The following is a 24,195-nucleotide window of genomic DNA, read 5'->3' as shown; positions in this document are numbered from 1 at the left end:
ACTGAAAGCTTCTTAATGCAAGTGCCATGTTTCCAATGACCCCTCCTCCCCCCTCCCCGAAGTATCAATAGACTTTTGGAGCTTCTTGCGATTGTTCTTCCTTTGGTCGTCCTCCGTAAGGGGTCCGCGGACCACACGTTGGGAAGCCTTGTTCTATGCTATAACTGATTTTCTTTTTGAACTACTTCCAAACATTCAGCATTCACACAATGATAGTCACCAGCTAAAAAATCAGTTTTCTTCCTCTGGTTGCTGAAGAGGATCCACTCAACAGAGTTTTAGTCCTATTCAGCTTACCCAGAATGGAATCTTCCATTTTTTATGTCTATTACAAAATGAAGAACAAATATTCTCCAAAAGTATCAAGTCAGTTAATAAGGTAATTTAATAATTCTCTTGAATCTTTTATTCATTCTTCTCAACATGTCGCCTGTTTGGAGCTATCAACTGACAACTAACCAATGAAATACAATATTCAGCAATTACGTGTAATTCTTATCCATGAATAATAATATTTTGCTCATATTTTCTTGAACATTTGGTGGAAAGCTTCTTTTTTGGATGAGAAATAGCCAACTGTGAGTCTTGCCTTGTCCACTACTTGCTCTCAGGACAACTTTGCAACTGCTCATTGCTTACTGCCACTCATTTCTTCAAAAGTATCATAAATGTAAACAACTGATTAGTTGTAAATTAACATAAAACCATCACATTAATCTAGCAGAGTTTTTTCATATATGAGTACATGTATATTGTATGATCAAAAGTACCAAACTGAAATAAGCTTTAACAGCAAAGATGCAGAAGTATATGCAAACCACCAGGAATTGTTGCAATACTATGAAATAAGTTAATTACGGTCTAGCACCTGTAGTTGCAATGTGGACAGCTAATGTGATAGTTTGTGTCTGGGCAATTCTCACATGTATTGTCTCCAAAGGGTAAATTGTTATGTTTCTATGTGTGTTCACTTTGTTTGTCAGGCACACTCCTAATTTTTCTCATCTTATATCATAGATATTACAAAGAGAAATAAAAGAAGTAATATTGCAAGAAAGGCTTAGTATTTGATATCTGTTATTTGCTTCACTGATTTTACACCACCACTGTTCTGTTCCTCAATGCATATTTTAAGGGAACCAATACACAGTAGTGGTTAAAAACGATAATCTCGCTGTTTTTCGCCCATCAAGTCAAACTGGTTAAAAAAAAGAAATGTATTAATGGAATTTGAATCTTTGGTATGTGTTCATATACTCTCCAAAGTATTATCCTGAAAAATTGTTATTAGCACATTTGTTTTATTTAACATTTAGTGTTTATCTCTCATGCCCCAATTTGCTGTGACAGTAAGATTTTATGTTCAACCTTTCCTTCTCATTTATCTTAATGTAGTTCCATTAGTTAGAATCACAGTCAATAGCGATCTGTTGTGCATACTGTGGATGAATGGATCATAGGAGGCATATGCCAAGGTGGGGCAGACACTTGTCAAACTCAAATTCAAAGGGCGCTGAATCATCCATCACCTAGCATAAAATGGTGACTTTACCAGGAAGTTTTTAATCAGAATTAAAAGCTCTTTTGAAATGTAGATAGAAATTTTTTGGGCAACTTAGTTCTACATCTTCTACAGCTGAAATTCCAAGTCATGATGTCTTGCCAAAAGGTGACACATCATGATGCAAGTTCAACAGGGACAAGGTTACAGGGGACTCTTATTCACCTAAGCAGAGTCTTTCAGCAACTTTCGTTGGTGCTATAAAGCTCATATTTGGATATCTGGACAGCCCTCAGCTACTGAAGAAATGTTGGCATAGAGAAACACAAAATCCAAATGAGTGTTTCAGCAGCTTTATTTGGAATCGTCTATCAAGAACTGTGTTTGTAGATATGTAGACACTAAAAATATGAGTCCATGATGCTGTCCTCACATACAACTGCGGAAATATCGCGAAGTGTTGGGTATTACAATAATTAGAGATTATTCCTGGGGAGAATGTGATCCCAGTTCCTCATCATTGCAGCTATAGAGTGCAAGATGCTGAAAGACCTGCGAGAGTAATGGCAAAAATTCCAAGACAGTTAGCCAGATGTAGCAATACAAAGCTGGAGCACACGCTGCAGTCAGACAAAAACAAAATTTATGCATTAGGTTGTTTTTAATAATCTGCAAGTGTTTAAACTCAGCTTATTTTCTATAAAAGTGTTTTCCCAGCTATAACACTTTTGTATAAGAGAAGTTCCTTTTTCTGAAGAGCTATTCAAGACAGTTCATTGATTTTCAGTATGCATTTAGATAACAAATTTCTTCACGTCTGGTACCACAAACAATGGATTTTTAAATAAAATTATAAATGAAGAGACATGTGTCACAATTTTGAATAATTTTGTTTTCTACACATGTTTGGAAAGGAAGCAAGGATATTTTTTAGGTTCAGTGTAGAACACAGCAGGTACCTAATGTCTTACAGTAACTTCATTGCTGTGTGTTCAATAGCCTTCTGACACATGACATAAGGTTTGGTGTAAAATTAACATGGAACAGATAGGAAAATATGCTTCAAGTATTGATTCCTTGAATATACTGGAATGTTACTGAGTCAATAGACAATAAAATCCTCACTACATGACTATACTAAATCATCACTTTCAATGAAGCCACACAATTCTTTGCTACTAAGTCACCACTTTTAGTTATAAAGATTCATCACATTAATTTGTGTTGCTTAGATTCTTGAACTGTAGACAATTGTCATTGGTTAGATAATTTTCAAGTCCTTTCATCAAATATGAGGTGCCTCTTCGATTGAGCGTTCCACAGTGAAGTCGCTGAAGTTTGTTGATGAGGTGTGAATAATTAATTTACTACATGAGCTCAATTTATTAATTGTTAAACAATTCTAAAAATGAAAGAGCAATGTTGTGCAAGAAACACAATTTTTTCAAATGATAAGTAAATGTTTGCAAATTGTTTATTTCAACAACCAGTTTTCCAGGTTTCTAACCAGTAATTATGGTGTTCTTCAAGTGTCAATTTTGGGACCAATTTTGTTAATGTTATATGGGAATGACTTACAGAGTAGAAGAATAGACTATTCTTCAGACTGTTATCTGTATGAAGATGGTATCAGTTTAAGAGTTACAAGTGCTCTTAATAGCAGCTTAAATGCCTGTACCAAATTCAAAATAGATTTGCTGTCTGTTTGGTGCAATGCTAATAGCTTGTCTATGAACATAGAAAAAATTCAGGAACTAAATATTTCCTACAACATTAGAAATACCTTAGAGAAGGTTACCATAAAGTTTCTAGACGTTGTGATTGCAAAATAATTTAAGCTTGCAGCCACATGTAAATTATTTAACATGAAACATTTCTGAGGGAATGTTTATGATCAGAAAGTTACAAGCAACAGTAGGCGAGAAAATTTTGTTCTCTGTCTATTATGTTAATACTCATTCTCTTCTCACACACTGGTAAATAACTACTATTCTCAATGGTTATTTGTAGCTCAGAAAAATTCTGTCAGACTGAGGTGCAAAGTCCCAGCTATAACTCATTGTAAGGATTTATTTATTAAGCTAAATATTATAACCTCCTCAATCTCTCTTACACATTAAGAAAACCTTGTCCAGTTATCCTATGGATTTTGAGGTCCATAGCTATAATACACAACATTGCAATGATATAAAAAAACTACTGTTTCTATGCCAAAACTCTAAACTACTTCAAATTCACGTCCATTAGGTTACTTAGTAAACTACTGTACTTAGACAAGACTCTGGAGCTGAAGGAGTTTGAGAAATTTGTAAAAAATTTATTAATTCATAATTGTTCTATAATTTTGAATAACTGTGTGACAATAACTTTTATTTATATATGTATACATTGTCTTCATTGTGTATATTTACTGGCTTGCCTATGCAAGTGTTATACTCATAAAATGTTTCCTTTTTGGGCAATAAAATTAATTATGTATGTATATGTGTGTGTGTGTGTGTGTGTGAGTGTGTGTGTGTGTGAGAAAGAGAGAGACAAATAAAGAGAAGCAAGAAGAGATGGAGGGGAGATTCAGTAATCACGCAGCCTCACTTTTGTTAGTAAATAAGTTGCTGATTGCAGCTCTCCAAAATTTATGGCAGGGATAGCCAAGAACTCGGCTCATGAGCTGTGCCCTGGCATGAGTTCCATAGCGTTCATCCTAGTTGCATATTTTCCCCACCACTATGACACACTGTCTGAGCATGGAGAGGGGGAAAATTTGAATTCACCGCATTTCAGTGGTAATGAAATCGCACTGTATACAACATGTTTCATATTTCACTTTTCTCAACAACATAGATCACAAACAAAACAAATTTTAGTATTATTTAATTATATTTGGTACACTGAAGAAATAATATAACTATTATCTGGTACGAACTCTCAATATACAGACAAGAACAGACAACATCACAGATTTTCTCAGTCACACTGCCACATAATCGCGGCTTATTTGGTTTCATATTCGATAAAAGGTCTTTCACACACACACACACACACACACACACACACACACACACACACACACATATGTTGATCAAAATACAGCATTTTCGCAAACTCATTGTAGGGATTCTCAGTTTAGGAATTCTGGAAAATTTCAATGTAAAAGGATTTATCTTTAAAACAGAAATTACACTGCAGATCAATCAGTTATATCTGCATATGCACAGGGCCACATCCAACTGAAACAGCAAATAGCCTCGAAAACAGCCCAAAAGAAAAAGATGTAAGATTGACAGGGTCTTCAAAACTTTTAGAAAACTGTGCCTATATTTCTTTCCAGGAGACAATGAATTCTTCAGACCTTGTGGTTTCATTAATATAAGTGAGCTTAGGAAATTGGTCTGTGCTTTTCAAATTTTGTCCATCCTACAAAGTAATTTTCTTTTTACATGCGAACTCCACAGTGTCAAGTGCATTAGAAAATTCGCAAGTGACTCACCTTGAGAATGAGTGAAAGGCTATCAACCAAAATATCAGTATATGAGTTAATAGTGTCATGGATGCACTCTCAAAATATCATGGAATACAGAAATAAATTGTTTCGTATCTTGCAATATATTACTGTGTGCAGTGGACAGTTAAGTTCTCATGAATGTGAGATCTGAAATCCATTCCTGCTGTTCTAATGTGCGGATTTCACATCAAAAAAACTGTTCTAGCTATGGCCCTTTCTTAACCAACGTACTTTACAATAATAAATAAAGTCTCCATACTCTTCGTTCAATTCCACTGAAAACTGTCACAGCTGACAGTGGTATAATATATGCAATTTCAGAAACTTTACTGTTCATACCATCAATTTCTTCATACGTAATGTGCTTGCAAAGTTAGCACAAAGTGCTTATTGATGTACAGAACAATGAATCCCACCTAGCGATCTTTGTAATTTTTTGCTCTTACAGTACCCATCACTTATGTGATTGCATGCTAGCTACTGAATATTCTCATACCTCTCTTCTGTTATCGCCATTGAGTTTTAAAGACTTGTGACAATAGATCCCTAGATTACCTCTTTTTGTGCAAACAGGCAATGGATTTGTGACCGTCCCTTATACCACGAACAAATAGCGAAGGGTTAACTGTGCTGACACCACGATTCTGCCGGACAGAAGAGAGCTGTGCCGACCGAAAAATGCCACATCGCAGCACTAAAGGAAGTATCGCGATGTACCGTTTATTTCCGAGAAGGACTGAGTAAAGCTGAGAAAGCTGAGCCTCAGACTGCGCACTCAGCTCATGTGTTTGGTCCTCCGTGGCTGGTCCTCATTTGTGACATTTGCTTGACTATTTTGAAGATGCTTACGTATGGCACACCTATAGTATTTAGACTTGGATTAAATTCGATCATGGAACCAAATGACTAATCAACGAAAATGTTTCTTCACCAATGAATATGTGATAGTACCAAGAATACACATTTTGCCTTTTATAATGTAAACGCTGTCTGGTAAGGCACTTCCCATTTACATGGTACAATAGGGAAGAGGCCAGAACAGAACTATTGGTTAGGAACACAACATAGAATAGCAATGGGCAGCAATACTTTTTTCTGGAGACATATGTTGGGCTAGGTCTAGATAAATGGTGAAATAAATCCTCATATCGTTTAGCCCAGAATACTTACGAAAATTAAGTCGTCTATTAGGGTCAATCATGTTACAATTTAGGGAGAGTTTTCCACTAAATGCTAAGTAAAAGTTCCTGTAACTACACTGTAGGAATTGTGAGTGTACCCTCTACGGCTCTTACTTAATATTGCTTAAAGTTGTACCATATTGTAGTAAAAATGCCTCTTATTGTTGGCTATGTTAAAATTATGATTATATATACATCACTCTCTTTACAGTATAGTTTTATGCTAATTTTTTTCCTTTCTTCAAGCGCCTTATTTTTATCAGATGTTTCATGGTACGCAGTGGTTTATCTTCAGCAAGTGTAATATACAACTGATAATGTTTGGAATAAAATAGTTGGGCGCTACCGGCTACTACAAAGTTAGAGTGACGGACGAGTAGCGGAAGAAGTAGAAAGCCACGAGGTAATAAGTGAGTAGAACAGTATTATAAATACAATGTTACGTGTTATTGTGTACTACTTTGTTTCGCCAGTTTAATTATTCTTAATTGCTTGAAAAAATATTTCATTATTGTCGTCGTGAGTAGGTAATTTGTGGTTGACACTTGAAGGAACCGCGCATTACTCCTTGCGTCTTGCTTTGGGTACTTGTATGTTTAAAATAGTATTAGTACGCACAAATTAAGTCAAGTGCTGGTTACGCGATTGGTCTGTGTGTATTTGAAAGTACACACTCAGGTAAAGATGAATATTCAGTTAATGGGTTGTATTACGACAGAATTTCGATGTCATTATTGCTTAGGCAGATTAAACAATTCTTAACAGGTTGTAGAATATAATTTTCTTAGAGGTTCGGAAATTAATGTTGTGGTAAACTACATAACATTATTTCTCAGCAAGTCAGTTATAAAGGAACAGCAGTACAATATTACGCAGACGAAACATCGTATAGAGACAGGTGGCGATCGAGACTATTTTGTTGTGCTTATTTAAATTTGTCAATGGTAGACTGTGTGATGAAACTGTGTTATGGTCTTTGGGGAAAAACCAAAGTGGAAGAACGTCTGAATAAGTGCAATGTAGTGTCACATGTCAGCAACTTCGTTTGTTACCGACTACGGTAGCATTGTGAAAGTACCGTGTTGCTCGTGGGACATAAATCGGTTGTCATTACTAATCTGTCACAGTTAAAGGTTCCTTCTTCTGCCAGCGAATCGTCGGTTGAACTTGTTTGTGCGTCATGGAATCAACTGCTCACCAAAAGTCCGTAAATACGCTTTGTATCAAAGTATACTTAAGTTCCAGATAATTAATACAGTGTTATGATTGAAAACTTAATGACGATAACATTCTAAATGGTGAATTGAGTTCGAGAAACATAATGTACTGTTCGTTAGAGATACTGAGATTTGCAGTAAGGAGTGTGAAATACCGGTAGCGTAATAATTGCGGCACTATAGATTAAGTGCGCTAGAAATAGACAGTTCTTCCCCAGAACCTTGCCGGATACCTATTAGGTACAGTCGCACAGGCAAGTTCGAAACTTAATGACTTTCCTTTATACTTATTACATTGCACGTACTAGGGATTCCATTTCTGTTAACTCGTTTATGCAGAATCTTTGTAGACTCTTACAGGTAGTTGAGTGTAGCGGAAGGGGGGGGGGGGGGGTTATTGCAGTAAAGTAGTAATAGTACCATACTTGGAGTGAACTGCCTCATTTGTACCAGTTAAGTTACCCACTAACTGAACGCCTTTAGTTGTGCCATGTAGAATGCTTGTGTATTGTGTTAGCCGTGCAGCGATTGGAAATTGATATTATGTAGCTAAAAACTAAACTAGAAAAATAAATTTACTAAGGAGAATAGAAAATGGCCAGTGGCTGAAACTAGTCTAGCAAATTAACAAATTGTTCTGATGCAGCCAAGTGTAATGAATTTCCTGAAAAATATTTGAAATGTATGATAGTTTCCTTGTGAGTCAGTAAAGCCGGCAACTGTGAATATGGAGTCTTATTTTTGATGACCTACCGGTCTGTAATGCAGGTTAGGTTAAATTTAATGGGAACAGTTTGGTAATGAGCTGGTGAATGAAGCCAGCAAATGTGACAGCATGAAAATAACTGGGTCATTCCACATCAAATCACCCAACAAAAAAAAAAAAAAAATTTACACCCACCTCCTTAGATTTTCATGAAATTTGGCTCAAATGGTTCTAATACCATCCTGACAACACCTGCAAATTTTTTTTTGCTGTATCTCTTAGTTTTTTTAATAAATTTTTAAAGTTTTTATGTTTTGCATTTTCCAAACCTTTGGAAATGGTAAATTTAAATTGTATTCAAAACTTTAAAATTGCTTATCTTAAAAACTCTTTTAGATAGCATCATGAATTATTGCAGCAAGTTTATTTATTGTACATATTTGAAGATAAAAATGATACTATTAAAATATATTAATATTTTCTACGAAAAAAAAATATATGTATTTTTTTTCTTAACGGATGTTTTGTTTTATAAGAATTGCAATATCTAGAGTCTCAGACCTGATAGAATGCTCAAATTTGTTGTAATTTACTCTTAAACATATAGGCTACTTGATAAAATAAAAATGATGGCTTTTTAACATGTTTATTAATTATAGTAGATTACATTAGAATTATGTACCAAGATAGTGTACTTACGACACGTATGTATAACCCAAATGATTGCTTGAAACATTGAATTTTTTGAGTAATTTTGTCTTTTTAATGAACATTAATGCTGATTCAAACTGTTTTTCCACTTCATCCAAGAGCTTTCAGTTCTTTTGATAGTCTTTTTTGAAGTAATACATTCTTCCAGTGCCGCTTGATTGAGGTGCGTCTACTACACAGACTATGTGCTCCAAAGGCACTATGCAAGAATCTTCTCTTTCAGGCCAATAAAATGATGCAGCTGGTCCTGAAGGATGTACAAATAGAATTTCTGCATCTTCTTCATCATTGAATATTGTTTTTACCAGTCCAAAGTACCAGTTACCATCATAAGTTGCAGCCACATAGCTATTTATGGATGGTTCAACACGAACCCAATCAGAAGAAGAATGGAAAGAAAAGACTAAGGAGGGTTTTACACTATCTGTAGTCCTTCTAATTTCAAAGTTGTTTCTTGGAAGTGGTTTGAAGTTATGAAAACTTCTTGTTCCAGGAATGGTTTGGGTTGCTGAAAAACGTTTTTCTAGTTTTAACCATAGCAAATCAGCTTCTTTTTTGTCAATAAAGTGAAAATGAATGTTTTCAGTATTTTTTTCGCAAAACTTGTACACATCAATTGCTGTCATTATTTGTTCTTTGTCTGAAAGCTGTAGACTGGCTTTCCTTAAAATTCTTTTAATAGTTCCTCCTAGGCCATCACAAATTGACTTCCCATGACTTGTTGCAAAAAAAGTGTTGGGCCTTCAAATTAAATTCTCTCAAGTGTTCAGTCAAATTTTTAAAACTGTTTCTATTTTTGTACTGCCCAGCACAACCATCTGAACACCAGTGTCATGTTCTTGGTCATCACTAATAAAACAGTGGTTGGAAACAAAAACATTGTTTTCCTCATTTCTTAGAAAAACTCCAGCTGGGTGTAGAGTACAACCACCTCTATTCCAGTGGTAACTTTGGATCTCATTTTGTATAACAAAGGAATAATTTTCACTGAAATCCATCACAATAATTGCTGTTTTGGGTGGTGGGTCTTCTTTCAATCTTTTAAAGGCTGCTGATTGGGATTTTGCTATAAACGAGTGTGGGGTGAGCTTTTCCAATGACCTAACCAATAAAGAAATGTAGTCTTTAACACTGGTAGACTGTCTGATCATTTCTGCCCTGTCTGTGTTAACCCACTGACTGATTACAATTTCTTCTTCTAAATCATAATCTTCACTTAGTTTTTCAGTTAAGTACTCAGTTAGTGCAGTATTTGCAGGACAGCTGTTGCAATGATGTAGCATGCAGTTTTGGTTTTGTGTTGCACACAAGCATCTTAATTAGGTCTTTATAAGATTCTTCAATTTTCACAGCATCCAGTAATAGTTTAACATTCTGGTGGATACTGCATACACATACAGTGTGTGTGCCTGCGGCACCAGCAAGGATACACCATTTAGGTCTCAACAAACAAAATTTTGAAAATCCTACTTCTACCTCAGCATTCTCCCATTTGAAAGAATAATAGAGTTCTCTCAAGTTACTTAAAATGAGTCTTTTTTGCATGTACACATTTTTTTGGACACTAACTTTGTCTTTTGTTCCAGGTAGCACTCTGGAACTTTCATCCTTTTCATAAAAATCTGTTAAAAGTCTTACTGTATTTTCAGAAAGAGTTTTACCTTTTTTTGGACCAGGAGTTTCCAAAATACCCTTTTCAGATTTTAGCTTTCTAGCATGTCGCACCATGTACTGACTTACATTAAATTCTTTCATCACTTTATTTCAACTCCAAGAATCTGGAGCCAAGGTCAGAATCTGGATTTTTCTAGACCTCCCAACAGATTAAATCTTCTCTTTCATAAAAGAAATCATTACATCAAAATCCTTTGCTTTCTCAACCACACTTGTATCTTCTTCGTCATCATCAGAACTTGGTGCATCATATTTTAATGCTTTTGAAACCGCTTTTTTTGCAATACTGCCAACCTTCCTTTTAAAATAAGACTCTTTACTTTGTTCTGACAAGCCATGAACCTTTATCAGTGTTAAACCTAAATTATCAAGAGCAATGTTTGTTTGTACGAGGGATTCATTTCTGGATTCCAATTATTCTAATTCAACCATGACTTGATCATCTGTTTCACTTTCATTGACTTCAACTCTTAATTTTTCCTCACAAAAGTTGCGACATGTTGAGCAAAGCTTTTGTCCAGGTTTTATGCTAATATTTTTTGTCAGTAATTGTTTAGAAAGATCCAAGCCTACACTTCTCAACGATTTTTTTGATGGGCTTTTTGTGTTTTTTTTAGTGGGTCTACACATGTTGTTTGATACTTTTCAAAAACATTTAAAAAGTAGTAGCTGTGGTGTGAACATATATTCTTAAATTCACAGAGATTAATTCCAGATCGTAAGTGGATCAAATCTTTTTTCTTCCTCACTCAATTCAGATACCGGTTGTAACGTTTTTGAAGGTGTGTAGGTTGTTTGGAAACAGTCAGATTTTTTAAATAACCCTATGTTACAGGTCTGAATATCTGACATACTGATTTCACTTTTGGTCTGATTACTGTTCTGGTTACTTTTATAGGATATTGGAAAAGAATCTCTGTAAACTAAGTAACAGTTCTTACTGAAAGTTCGAATAAACTTAATAAAATACTATCCAAGCACTATTTAACACTGTAATAATTTTTACTTCAAAATGCAGGAGTAACAAAACAAAATCCAAGCGTACATTGTTACTCCAAGAAGACAAAAACTTATTTTCGGTTACTTGGTACTTTTTATTTTTAAAATATAATAATTATTATTTTAAAAATTAGATAACTATTAAACAGGTTAAAAAGCCAACATAATTTTTCTTTTATCTAATAGCCTATACAATTAAGAGTATTTTAAAACAAATTTGAGCTTTCTATCAGGTCTGAGACTCTAGATATTGCAGTTTTTGTAAAACTAAACATCCATTAGCTAAAAAAAACTTGTAATTTTTTTTTCATTTGGAAGATTTTAATATATCTTTATGGTAATTTTTTTAACATTTAGATATAATACACAAACTTATTCCAAAATTTCATACTGATATCTTGAGTATTCTTTAATATACAAATTTTTTTAGTTGTGAGGACACATTTAAGTTACGATTTCCGACTGCTGAAACAACGCCAAATCTAAAAACTTTAAAAATTTATTAAAAAAACTAAGAGATAGAGCAAAAAAAATTTACAAGTGCTTTCAGGATGATAAAAGAAGTAATTGTACCAAGTTTCATCAAAATCTGACATGGTTGGTATCAAGGCCTGGGTGACTTGACATGGAATGACTCCTGTAAGTCTTGTTATGACATGTATTTGACAAATATTTGAGTTTGACAAGTGGTTTTGCTGTTAAGAGTTAGAGCAGGTGGATGATATTTGTAAGTTTAATATTTACTGTCATGTAACAGGGTAATATTTTGAGCATACTTTGGTCAGGCAGAAATTATCAGCCCGGAAGTGAGCTACCTAGAATACACTCTGTGTTAATTTTAGTTCAAGTAGCTTTTGGTTCAGGCCTAATAATTTGGGGAGTCTTAAATTAATATTACTTGCCTGTGATATTTTATTGATATCAACGTCTTTAAAATGAAGAGCAGCATCTTTTCGATGAACACCTATAGAAAAGTGATCTGTATGTTGCAAGCAAATGCTGGATACTTTCGATATGGTATGGAGCACCCAACAACATATATTTTCGATAGTCTTGCACAATTCTTGAATGCTGTTACGGAAAAATTGCTGATTTACAAACTGAGTTGGAAGAATTTTCCTCCTGGCAAATTTTTCTATGTACTGCAGGAATGCTTGAGGTCCATTTCAGTTCGTTATAGGGGCATGTGATTCAGTGAAGTTATTGGAAAAGTAAATACTTTTTTGTATATACAGGGTGTTACAAAAAGGTACGGCCAACCTTTCTGGAAACATTCCTCACACACAAATAAAGAAAAGATGTTATGTGGACATGTCTGGAAATGCTTACTTTCCATGTTAGAGCTCATTTTATTGCTTCTCTTCAAATCACATTAATCATGGAATGGAAACACACAGCAACAGAACGTACCAGCGTGACTTCAAACACTTTGTTACAGGAAATTTTCAAAATGTCCTCCGTTAGCGAGGATACATGCATTCACCCTCCGTCGCATGGAATCCCTGATGCACTGATGCAGCCCTGGAGAATGGCGTATTGTATCACAGCAGTCCACAATAAGAGCACGAAGAGTCTCTACATTTGGTACCGAGGTTGCGTAGACAAGAGCTTTCAAATGCCCCCATAAATGACTCAAGAGGGTTGAGGTCAGGAGAGGGTGGAGGTCATGGAATTGGTCCCCCTCTACCAATCCATCGGTCACCGAATCTGTTGTTAAGCATACGAACACTTAGACTGAAATGTGCAAGAGCTCCATCATGCATGAACCACATGTTGTGTCGTACTTGTAAAGGCACATGTTCTAGCAGCACAGGTAGAGTATCCCGTATGAAATCATGATAACGTGCTCCATTGAGTGTAGGTGGAAGAACATGGGGCCCAATCAAGACATCACCAAAAATGCCTGCCCAAATGTTCACAGAAAATCTTTGTTGATGACGTGATTGCACAATTACGTGCGGATTCTCGTCAGCCCACACATGTTCATTGTGAAAATTTACAATTTGATCCTGTTGGAATGAAGCCTCATCCGTAAAGAGAACATTTGCTCTTAAATAAGGATTGACACATTGTTGGATGAACCATTTGCAGAAGTGTACCCATGGAGGCCAATCAGCTGCTGATAGTGCCTGCACACGCTGTACATGGTACGGAAACAACTGGTTCTCCCGTAGCACTCTCCATACAGTGACATGGTCAACGTTACCTTGTACAGCAGCAACTTCTCTGACGCTGACATTAGGGTTATCGTCAACTGCACGAAGAATTTCCTCATCCATTGCAGGTGTCCTCGTTGTTCTAGGTCTTCCCCAGTCCCGAGTCATATGCTGGAATGTTCCGTGCCCCCCAAGACGCTGATCAATTGCTTTGAACGTCTTCCTGTCGGGACACCTTCATTCTGGAAATTTGTCTCGATACAAACGCACCGCACCATGGCTGTTGCCCCGTGCTAATCCATACATCAAATGGGCATCTGCCAACTCCGCATTTGTAAACATTGCACTGAATGCAAAACCACGTTCGTGATTAACACTAACCTGTTGATGCTGTATACTGATGTGCTTGATGCTAGTACTGTAGAGCAATGAGTCGCATGTCAACACAAGCACCGAAGTCAACATTAACTTCCTTCAATTGGGCCAACTGGCAGTGAATCGAGGAAGTACAGTGCATACTGACGAAACTAAAATGAGCTCTACATGGAAATTAAGCGTTTACGGACACATGTCCACATAACATCTTTTGTTTATTTGTGTGTGAGGAATGTTTCCTGAAAGTTTGGCCGTACCTTTTTGTAACACCCTGTAGATATGTTGGACATGCTTTATTTATAAGGGAAAGCCATTAAATTCCTTTGGTAGTGCAAAAAATTTTCTTATGAAGATGTTTCAACTCTGTTTTGTTTACCTAGCTCAGTAATCCTGATGTGGATTTCCCTTGTGTTAACCAAATCATTTCATGCATATGCCTTGTTAGTTTCAACTATTGGCTGTCACTGAAATTTCTGTTTCTATGCCCATTATGAAGACTTGCTGACTGTAGTAAAATCCTATAGGCCTACTTTGTTACTTTATTTGTATGAGCAGTTACTGATTATTGTCAGTTTTTCTTACTTTCATTGTCCTCCACACCTATTCCCTTCTTTCTTCAATCAGAATTGAAGAAGTTGGATCTCCTCTTGAGTGATTTTGCATTTTTCCGTATCCTTTGTGTGTTTTTCTTTATCTTCAGGTTAGCTGTTTTCAATTTTGCAAAATAATTTTTCTTGCGAGTCTGTGACAGTTTATTCTTTGTATTAAGTAAAGCAGTTGTCAATCTGAAGAGTGTTTTGAACACCACAGTGCTTTAGTAGGTGTGGTCCTGTTGGAGGTGGTATGTTGGGAGAACCATGATCATAGATGTCATGTTTATCTGGGTATTTCTCAATTCCATTTTTTGTTGTTTGGTTTTATGTTCTGTCAGCAAGTGATGTGTAAATGAATCTTCCATTGAAACAGATGTGTAATTGAATAAATGAATGTAGCAATATGCTAAGCAACCCAGCAGACAAAAAATTTGGTTCTGTCATTGCCTGGAGGAAGGTCATTTTCCATGTAATTTGTAAATAGCAAAAATTAGAATTGAAATGATGAAAATGGCATAACATGTGGAAATAGAACCTATTCGATGCAAAGGTTTATAGCAGTAGAATTGAGGGTTGTGAGCCTACTGTGACTGTAGATTGAATTAGATTGAATGCTGTGCATGTAGCTCTCAATTATCAGAACCATAAAGAGCTTTACTCATGTATTAATAAAATATTTCATAAATCTTTCACAAGCATTGAGGGTTTCTTCTTTCCTTTTTTCTCCAGCTGGTTACAAAAAGTGTTTGATTTATTGTAAATTTATTGGGATACCGAAAGTAATGAGCCTCAGAGTGTTTTTACGTCCTTGTTTTAAGATTTTAAAGGAATACCCTGATGGGAAATACAAAAGCATCCGATTTCACCCGTCTGCTTTGACCCATGACATCACAAATATGGTGGAAACGACCAGCACCTATGATGTCATTAGTTAAAAAAGACAACAAACACAAAAATACACCTAAGATCGAAAACACACACACACACACACACACACACACACACACACACACACACACACACTCCACAAAAAACCTAATCAAACTAACAGGACAAGAGTGGGAAATAGGGGGGTTTTTGGGTGGGGACAAACTAAATATAAACACAGGCTACTACACCAAATGACAAAAAACACTAAAAACAAGACACCACAACCTTCCCAAATTCCACTATACACAAAATCCACTGGAATTGATCACTTCCCTTGATCTATATGTCAATAGAAACAACTGATACCACACTGTGAATCTCAAAACTTTCACCATCACCACACTTAATCCTATCACAAAAACCTAGAAAATCAAAATTGCAATCGAACCCTTCCCTTGACCTATTATCCTTAAGACACCTCCACACCTGGTTAGAGACACCGGAATTTTCGTAAGCCTCATTTCTTGACAACACACTGAACAGTTAAAAGCTTCAGCCAACAGGCCAAATAGCTGAAGAAATTTTATTAGAGACAATGCACTGTTCCCATCATCACTGACAACCAAAACCAAAATCGTTAACTCACTGAAAAATATTCCGCTGAAAGCACAGTCACCACCGATACCACTCACGTGCAATGCTAACACGCAAGTGAACCCCATAACACACTACCCACAAACACACCACCAGGTAGAACCACTGACCTCAAAAATACGCCCCAATAAACCTGCCACACACGCAAACTAAACCAAAAACATCACACAACACATACACACCACCAGAGAGCACCATCGATCACATCAAAAGACGCCTACAAACACGCCACTCTCGCAAACTAAACTCCGCGCCGTCGTGACGTCACACACAACAACAGCCTTAAGTCACTGGTCAAAGCCGATGGGTGGAATCGAATGCTTTGTTTGACCCCCTAATGATGATTAAAGATTGATCCAGGCAGGTGAGCTCTTTTGTGTGCATCAGAAATACAGTACTTTCCTAGGATTCACTTAGCAAATGGATTTATAGTTTATTCTGTGGAACAGTATACGATACCAGACACTGAAGCTGATGAGATGTAAGCATGCTACAATATTCCTCATCCATTCTGTCTCCTCTAGTGCTTTTAAAGTTATTCAGTATGTGAACTTGGTTCTCCACCTGCAGAGAATGGTGAGCAAGTAGTAATTCTGTTGGGTGCATTGGAGTTAAAACAAATTTGGCTGCAGATGAAGTTACGAAGGATACCTGCATGGGAATACAGCATGACAAAGTGCTGCACTTTTATTTGCTGTCACTTCATAGCTATGACATAATACACTCAAACAATTACAACAGTAACTGCTAATGTTCCTCAGTGTCTTCCATAAATAAGTGTTTTATGTGCTTTGGTGAGCAGAGCAGTTTAATTTGTTCCATGAACACTTGGTTCAAACCAAATAAGAATTGGGCCCATTAGTTAAGATTGGGTAAAGCTAAAAAAAGAGAATCTTCTAGTGATTTACCATGATCTAGTCAGGCTTATTATTTACGTGCTAAAATGGACATCAGTCCAAGAAAAAGACCTCTAAGACCAAGGAACTTGCAGTGGCACCCACCCCACTGCAACCTTCAAGCTCTGCATCCTGGTGTCCGCTGAGGACCTGGATCTCACCGGTTTCTCCGACGCAATGGATAGCACTTGCACAGGTGCTCAATCGGTGGCGGCAGGCGACCAAGCGGCGTAATCTGGCTCCCCAGTCCCTTCACTCCTTTCTTGGCAATGGCTAATGTCATCCTCCAGTAGAACTGCAGCAGTTTTTTCCACCATCTTGCTGAGCTCCGACAACTTCTCAGCCTTCACCCGTTCCTCTGCATTGCTCTTCAAGAAACTTTGTTTCCAGCAATGCGCACTACTGCCCTCCGTGGCTCTCTGGGTTCTTATAGGAACCGGGCAGCTTATGAAAGGGTCTCTGGTGGCATCTGCATCTGTGTCCTTCAGTCCCTTCACAGCAGAGTCTGTCCCTCTGCAAACACCTTTAGAGGCTGTCGCTGTTCGGGTGTGGATGCCACAGGCTGTTACTGTCTGCAGTCTGTATCTTCCACCAGATAGTGATGTCCCGCAGCATGTCCTGGCTGCACTGATAGCCCAATTGCCGCCACCTTTTATGTTACTGGGCGACTTAAACGCCCATAACCCTCTGTGGGGTGGAACAGTGGCAACAGGCCGAGGCAGCACCGTTGAGCATGTATTGGCACAGCTCAACCTTTCCCTTTAAATGATAGTGCCTTCACACATTTCAGTGTGGCACATGGCACGTAATCAGCCATCGACCTTTCGATCTGCAGCCCCTAGCCACCGTCTGTCCAATGGAGTGTACATGATTACCACTTTCCGATCGTTCTGTCACTGCCACAGCATCACTCTTCTGGGCGCCCTTGCAGGTGGGCTATGAATAGGGCTGACTGGGACTTGTTCTCCTCCATTGCCACTCTCTTTCCAAAGATGCCCTTGATGCGGTGTTTCACTCGGTCACCACCGGCATTGTTACTGCCGCAGAATCTGCCATTCCCTGTTCTTCTGGGTCCCTGCGCTCTCACTGAATGGAGCAGTTTTTACTGACTCAGACATACTTGCAAACTGCTTAGCAGAGCATTTTGCTCTGAGTTCTGCTTCTGCAAATTACCCACTGGCCTTCCGCTCCCTGAAAGAGTGGTTGGAACGTTGGAGCCTTTCCTTTCACAAGCGCCACCCTGAATCCTACAATGTTACATTCAGTGAGTGGGAATTCCAAAGTGCCCTAGCCACTTGCCGGGATACGGCTCCCAGGCCAGATCGCATCCACTGTCAGATGCTCAAACACTTCACGGCGGACTGCCAGCGACGCCTCCTAAACCTTTACAATCGTATCTGGGTCGAGAGTGAGTTCCCGTCGCAATGGCGGCGAAGCATTGTAATACCCGTTTTGAAACCTGGCAAGAACCCACTGGAGGTGGACAGCTACCGCCCCATTAGCCTCACCAACGTTCTTTGCAAGTTGCTAGAACGCATGGTGAGCCGGCGGTTGAGTTGGGTACTCGAGTCTCGGGGCCTTCTGGCTCCGTCTCGGGGTAGGTTCCGTAAGGGCCGCTCTGCCGCCGATAATCTGGTGAGCCTGTAGTCTGCCATCCATACGGCCTTTGCCCGCTGTCAGCACCTTGTTGCTGTCTTTTTTGACATGCGGAAAGCATGCGATAAGACATGGCGACATCACATCCTCTCTACGCTTCATGGTTGGGAGTCTTCGGGGTCTGCTGCCGATTTTTCATAAGAAATTTTGTCACATCGTACCTTCCGCGTGCAAGTTATGGCCTCCCATAGTCTCGTCCGGAGTTCAGGAGAACGGGGTACCACAGGGATCTGTCTTAAGTGTCTGCCTGTTTTTAATTGCAGTTAATGAGCTCGCTGTGGCGGTGGGAACGTCTGTCTCAGCTTCCTTGTATGCGATGACTTCTGCCTCTACTATAGCTCCATTGGCATTGCAGCTGCTGAACATCAGCTGCAGGGCGCTATCCGCAAGGCACAGTCTTGGGCTGTAGCGCATGGCTTCCAGTTTTCGGCTGCCAAGACCTGCGTTATGCCCCCCCCAGGGGGTCCACAACTCTTTTGTGGATACGTGCGTAGCGAGCACGGGACCCCGAGCTAATGTGGCCCTCCTTCCTTTCCGGCATACCCTCACTTTCCGCATCCTTCCCTGTCCCCCATCTTCTCCCCCTCCCCCTCACCTCTGGCTCTTTCCTTCCCTTTCTCCCCCTCTGGGAGTATGGTTTGTGCCTACGTCCGGAGACGGACGCTCGAAACTGTTACAAATTCCTTGCTTTCTATACTTCCAAGTCTTTGTCCTTCCTCTGTCCTTCTCTTCTCCTTGCACTTTTCTCCGCTGCGGCGTTTGAGACCCCTCTTCTTTCCTTTCCCTTTCTCTTTTTTCCTCCCTGTGCGTGTCTGAAGGCCGACCCACGCACTTCCATGCATAGCCGGTGACGGGGTGAAGTGTAATTCCCCGCCCCGGGTAAACAGGTAGGACACGTACGTACCCCCTGGTAACGGCCAGGCAATGGGAGGGGTGATTACCCGAGCTGATACCTTCCAAAAGTGCCGATTGGTCCCTCCGTCCGTTTGTCGGGAGGTGTGACCTGAGGTGTGAACAATCACCTAAGGCGGGAGTGCCCTCAGAGAGGGCCCCCACAAGGGAGGAGCGCGCCATCGGAGACGCTGGTAATCATGGGGGATTCTTCCGCAATGGTTTCCTCACCTTCCACTATGTCTGCTCACAAGCGTAAGTTCACTGAGTCTCAGCCACAGACAGTTCTTCCATCGTTGCCACAGTTCCTTGTTGTTTCTCGGTCTGACGAAGGTCACGACTTCTCCACGGTCAACCCTTTCATTATTCAGAAAGGTGTCGACGCAATTGCAGGTCCTGTAAAGTCTTGTTCCAGATTACGGAATGGCACCCTGTTGTTAGAAACAAACAGTGCCCTCCAGGCACAAAAACTGCTGCGTACCTCACTACTACACACCTTCCCTGTCCGGGTGGAACCGCACCGTACTTTAAATTCCTCGCGTGGAGTCGTTTATACACGCTCCCTCGATGGACTGTCTGACGAAGAAATTCAGCACTACCTGTCCGACCAGGGCGTAACGGCTGTTCATAGGGTTATGAAAAGGGTTGACACGAACATCATTCCAACCCGCACTGTCTTCTTGACATTTGACAAAGTTCAACTCCCATCGAAAATCAAAGCAGGCTATGAGATAATTTCCGTTCGCCCTTACGTCCCAAACCCTACGCGTTGCTATCGGTGTCAGCGGTTCAATCACACCAGCCAGTCCTGTTCCAATCTGGCCAAATGTGTTACGTGTGGCAAGGATGCCCATGAGGGTGCTTGTCCACCTCCATCCCCTCGATGCATCAACTGTATGGGTGACCACGCTGCTTCCTCTCGAGATTGCCCCGTTTTTAAGGACGAAAAGCTCATCCAGGAAATTAGAGTGAAGGAAAAGGTGTCGACCTTTGCTGCTCGAAAATTATTCGCCAGTCGACAGCCCACCGTGCCTCAGACAGGAAAATACAGCACTGTCCTTGCTTCTCCTCGGCCAACAAAGGAGGCGGCCACGCAGACTTGCGACCTCACCTTTAGTACCACGGTCGTCAGATCGGCCAGTGCAAAGATCGCCCGTTCAACCTCGCCATTTTTGCCTGCCCACTCTCTGGCTCACCTTTCGTCGGGTTCTGCTAAATCTCGAGCCCAAAAGTCAGACACCAAGACTTCGAAAAAACAGCATACTCGTGAAGAGTTTTTACGTACCACAACTTCCCAACCATCGGTTCCTCCTTCATCTAAACATCATACTTCCAAGAAGGCTACAAAGAAACCCAGTTCCTCTCCTTCTCCGCCAAGGCGTGTCCCATCTACAGCACCACCTGGCGGAAATCGCCCTCGGCCATCTTCTGTGTCGCCGAGGTGCACTGCTGACGGCCGATCAACCGGCCGACCGCTGGTGGCAGGAGCTGCTCCTGACCAACCTATGGATCAGGATCTTCTGCCTTTGGCTGAATGCCATTCCATGCTGTCGGTCGCAAGCTCTGAGCAGTCGTTGACAGAGACCTTGGTCACATTCCTCCATTTTCTGTCCACCCTATGTCCATTATCCACTGGAATATCTGCGGTATTCGCGCCAATCGGGATGAATTGTCGATCCTCTTGCGATCCTACTCGCTGGTCATCTTCTGTCTTCAGGAAACAAAGCTGCGTCCCCATGACAGCTTTGTTCTCCCTCATTTTCAGTCCGTCCGATATGATCTCCCCTCTGTTGAAGGCACTCCAGCACATGGAGGACTCATGATTCTTCTCCATGAAACTCTCCATTATCACCCAATCCATTTAAACACTTCCTTCCAAGCTGTCGCTGTCCGTCTTTCCCTTTCCGGATACACGTTCTCTTTGTACTGTATACATTCCATCGTCCACATCAATGGCACGAGCTGATCTCCTTCATCTTCTTGGTCAGCTTCCACCCCCCTATTTGCTGGTTGGGGACTTCAATGCCCACCACCCGCTTTGGGGATCTCCACATCCTTGTCCACATGGCTCACTATTGCTAGACGTCTTCCACCAAGCGGATCTAGTTTGCCTCAACTCTGGGGTCCCTACATTTTTGTCTGCCTCCACGACAAATTTATCTCATTTGGACCTTGCGGTCGGTACTGTTCCGCTAGCTCGGCGCTTCGAATGGTTCGACCTTGATGATACACACTCGAGTGACCACTTCTCATGTGTCCTTAGACTGCAGCCTCAACTGCCATACATGCGCCCGCGACGCTGGAAGTTTGCCCAAGCTGATTGGACACTTTTTTCGTCTCTAGCGACATTCGATGACAGTCACTTTCCCAGCGTCGACGATGAGGTCACACATATTACCGACGTTATTCTTACAGCTGCGGAACATTCAATACCACGCACCTCCGAATTGCCCCAGCGCCCCCCAGTTCCTAGGTGGAACGAGGCATGCCGTGATGCAATACGTGAGCGGCGACGTGCTCTCCGCGTTTTCCGCCACCATCCTACTTTGGCCAACTGTATCCGCTATAAGCAGTTCCGAGCGCGATGCCGTCGTATCATCCGCGATAGCAAGACGGCAAGCTGGAAATTCTTTATCAGCTCATTTGGAGTCGGCTTCGACGGTTCTCAGGCGCGCCTAGTTTCTCCCCAGTCTCTGGGCTCACTGTCGCCCATGATACATTTGTGGACCCCGTCGCAATTTCTAACTCGTTGGGTCAGCACTTTGCTGAGATTTCGAGCTCTTCAAATTACCCGCCAGCGTTTCTCCCGAAGAAACGTGCAGCGGAAGAGCGACCTCTTGCTTTCTCCTCTCAAAATCGCGAAAGCTACAATACTGTTTTCTCCATGCGGGAACTCAAACATGCACTCTCTTCTTCTCGCTCCTCTGCCCCAGGACTGGATGGTATCCACGTCCAAATGTTGCTGCATTTATCAACCCATAGTCTGTGTTACCTCCTTCGCCTTTATAATCGAATTTGGACCGACAGTACTTTTCCCAGACGATGGCGGGAAGCTATCGTCGTTCCTGTTCCGAAACCTGGAAAGGACAAACATCTCCCCTCTAGCTATCGCCCCATTTCTCTCACGAGTAGTGTTTGTAAGGTTTTGGAGCGTATGGTGCATTGCCGTTTAGCTTGGTGGCTGGAGTCCCGCAATCTTTTAACACCTGCCCAATGCGGATTCCGAAAGCATCGTTCTGCAGTTGACCATCTTGTTGCTCTCTCCACTTATATCGTGAACAATTTTCTCTGGAAACGTCAAACAGTAGCAATATTTTTTGATCTGGAGAGAGCATACGATACCTGTAGGACAGGCATCCTCCGCACACTGTTCTCTTGGGGCTTTCGAGGTTGGCTGCCCCTTTTTCTTCGCGAATTTATGGCAGAGCGCACATTTAGGGTGCGGGTGAACACTACTCTCTCCCGTACTTTCTCCCAAGAAAACGGGGTATCCCAGGGCTCCGTGCTGAGTGTTGTACTGTTTGCCATTGCCATCAATCCAATTATGGATCGTCTCCTTCCTGATGTCTCGGGCTCCCTCTTTGTGGACGATTTTGCGATCTTCTACAGCTCTCAACGGATCAGCCTTCTTGAACGACGTCTTCAAGGCTCTCTCGATCGCCTCCACTCTTGGAGCATCGAAACCGGCTTCAGTTTTTCTCCCAGTAAAACCGTTTATGTTAATTTTTGGCGACGTAAGGAGTTTCTTCCGCCCTCCGTACATCTAGGTCCTGTCAACCTTCCGTTTTCAAACGTCACTAAATTCTTGGGTCTTATGTTTGACAGAAAACTGTGCTGGTCCTCCCACGTTTCCTATCTTTCGGCTCGCTGTCTGCGATCCCTCAACACCCTCCGTGTCCTGAATGGTACCTCCTGGGGAGCGGACTGAGTGGTCCTTCTCCGCCTCTATCGCGCCTTACTGCGCTCGAAATTGGACTATGGAAGCATAGTCTACTCCTCTGCTCGGCCGTCTATTCTTCGGCGTCTCGACTCTATCCACCACCGTGGATTACGTTTAGTGTCCGAAGCTTTTTACACCAGCCCTGTGGAAAGCCTTTATGCTGAGATTGCTGAACCTCCGCTGTCCAATCGGCGAGCAGTCCTTCTAAGTCGTTATGCTAGCCATCTGTCTTCCATGCCTGCTAATCCAGCCCATGACCTTTTTTTCGACGCCTCCTTTGATGTAGGGTATGCAGGCCGCTCCTCCTCCCTACTACCCCCAGGAGTCCGCTTCCGTCAACTGCTCCATTCTCTTTCCTTCCGCTTTCCTAAAACCTTCTTGACAACTTGGGGTACAGCACCGCCTTGGCTACGTCCCCGGATTTGCCTGCTACGTGACCTTTGTCGATTTCCCAAGGATGGTACCCCTTCACTTGTTTATCATCGGGCATTTGCTGCTCTATGTGCACAAATGACGGACGCCACATTTATTTACACCGACGGCTCGAAAACATCGTTAGGTGTAGGGAGTGCCTATATTGTTGGTGACACCCCAAATCACTTTCGGCTTCCCGACCAGTGTTCGGTGTATACTGCGGAGCTTTACGCTGTTCTCCAGGCTGTCCACTACATCC

General features: G+C 40.8%; 1 protein-coding gene across 4 annotated transcripts in view; it reads left to right on the top strand.

Annotated features, from left to right (window-relative positions):
* Positions 1-6,503: 6,503 nt before the first annotated feature.
* LOC126251515 (uncharacterized) overlaps positions 6,504-24,195 on the top strand; it is a 43,396-nt gene continuing 25,704 nt past the window's right edge. Inside the window, exon 1 of one of the 4 annotated variants that reach the window (XM_049951994.1) lies at positions 6,504-6,594. Coding sequence is in view for 1 of the 4 variants with exons in the window: in XM_049951993.1 (XP_049807950.1) it covers positions 7,365-7,387 (23 nt within the window). In the remaining 3 variants the exon portion in view is untranslated. Of the gene's footprint in view, positions 6,595-6,749; positions 6,863-7,210; positions 7,388-24,195 lie in introns of those variants that run through there. The other 3 variants (XM_049951995.1, XM_049951996.1, XM_049951993.1) reach the window with 3 other exon arrangements.

The sequence above is a fragment of the Schistocerca nitens genome, chromosome 4 (genome assembly GCF_023898315.1).
Source record: "Schistocerca nitens isolate TAMUIC-IGC-003100 chromosome 4, iqSchNite1.1, whole genome shotgun sequence".
In the NCBI taxonomy this organism is placed as follows: Eukaryota; Metazoa; Arthropoda; class Insecta; order Orthoptera; family Acrididae; genus Schistocerca; species Schistocerca nitens.
Note: the sequence above shows the minus strand (reverse complement) of the source record. Positions and strands in the feature narration are given on the sequence as shown.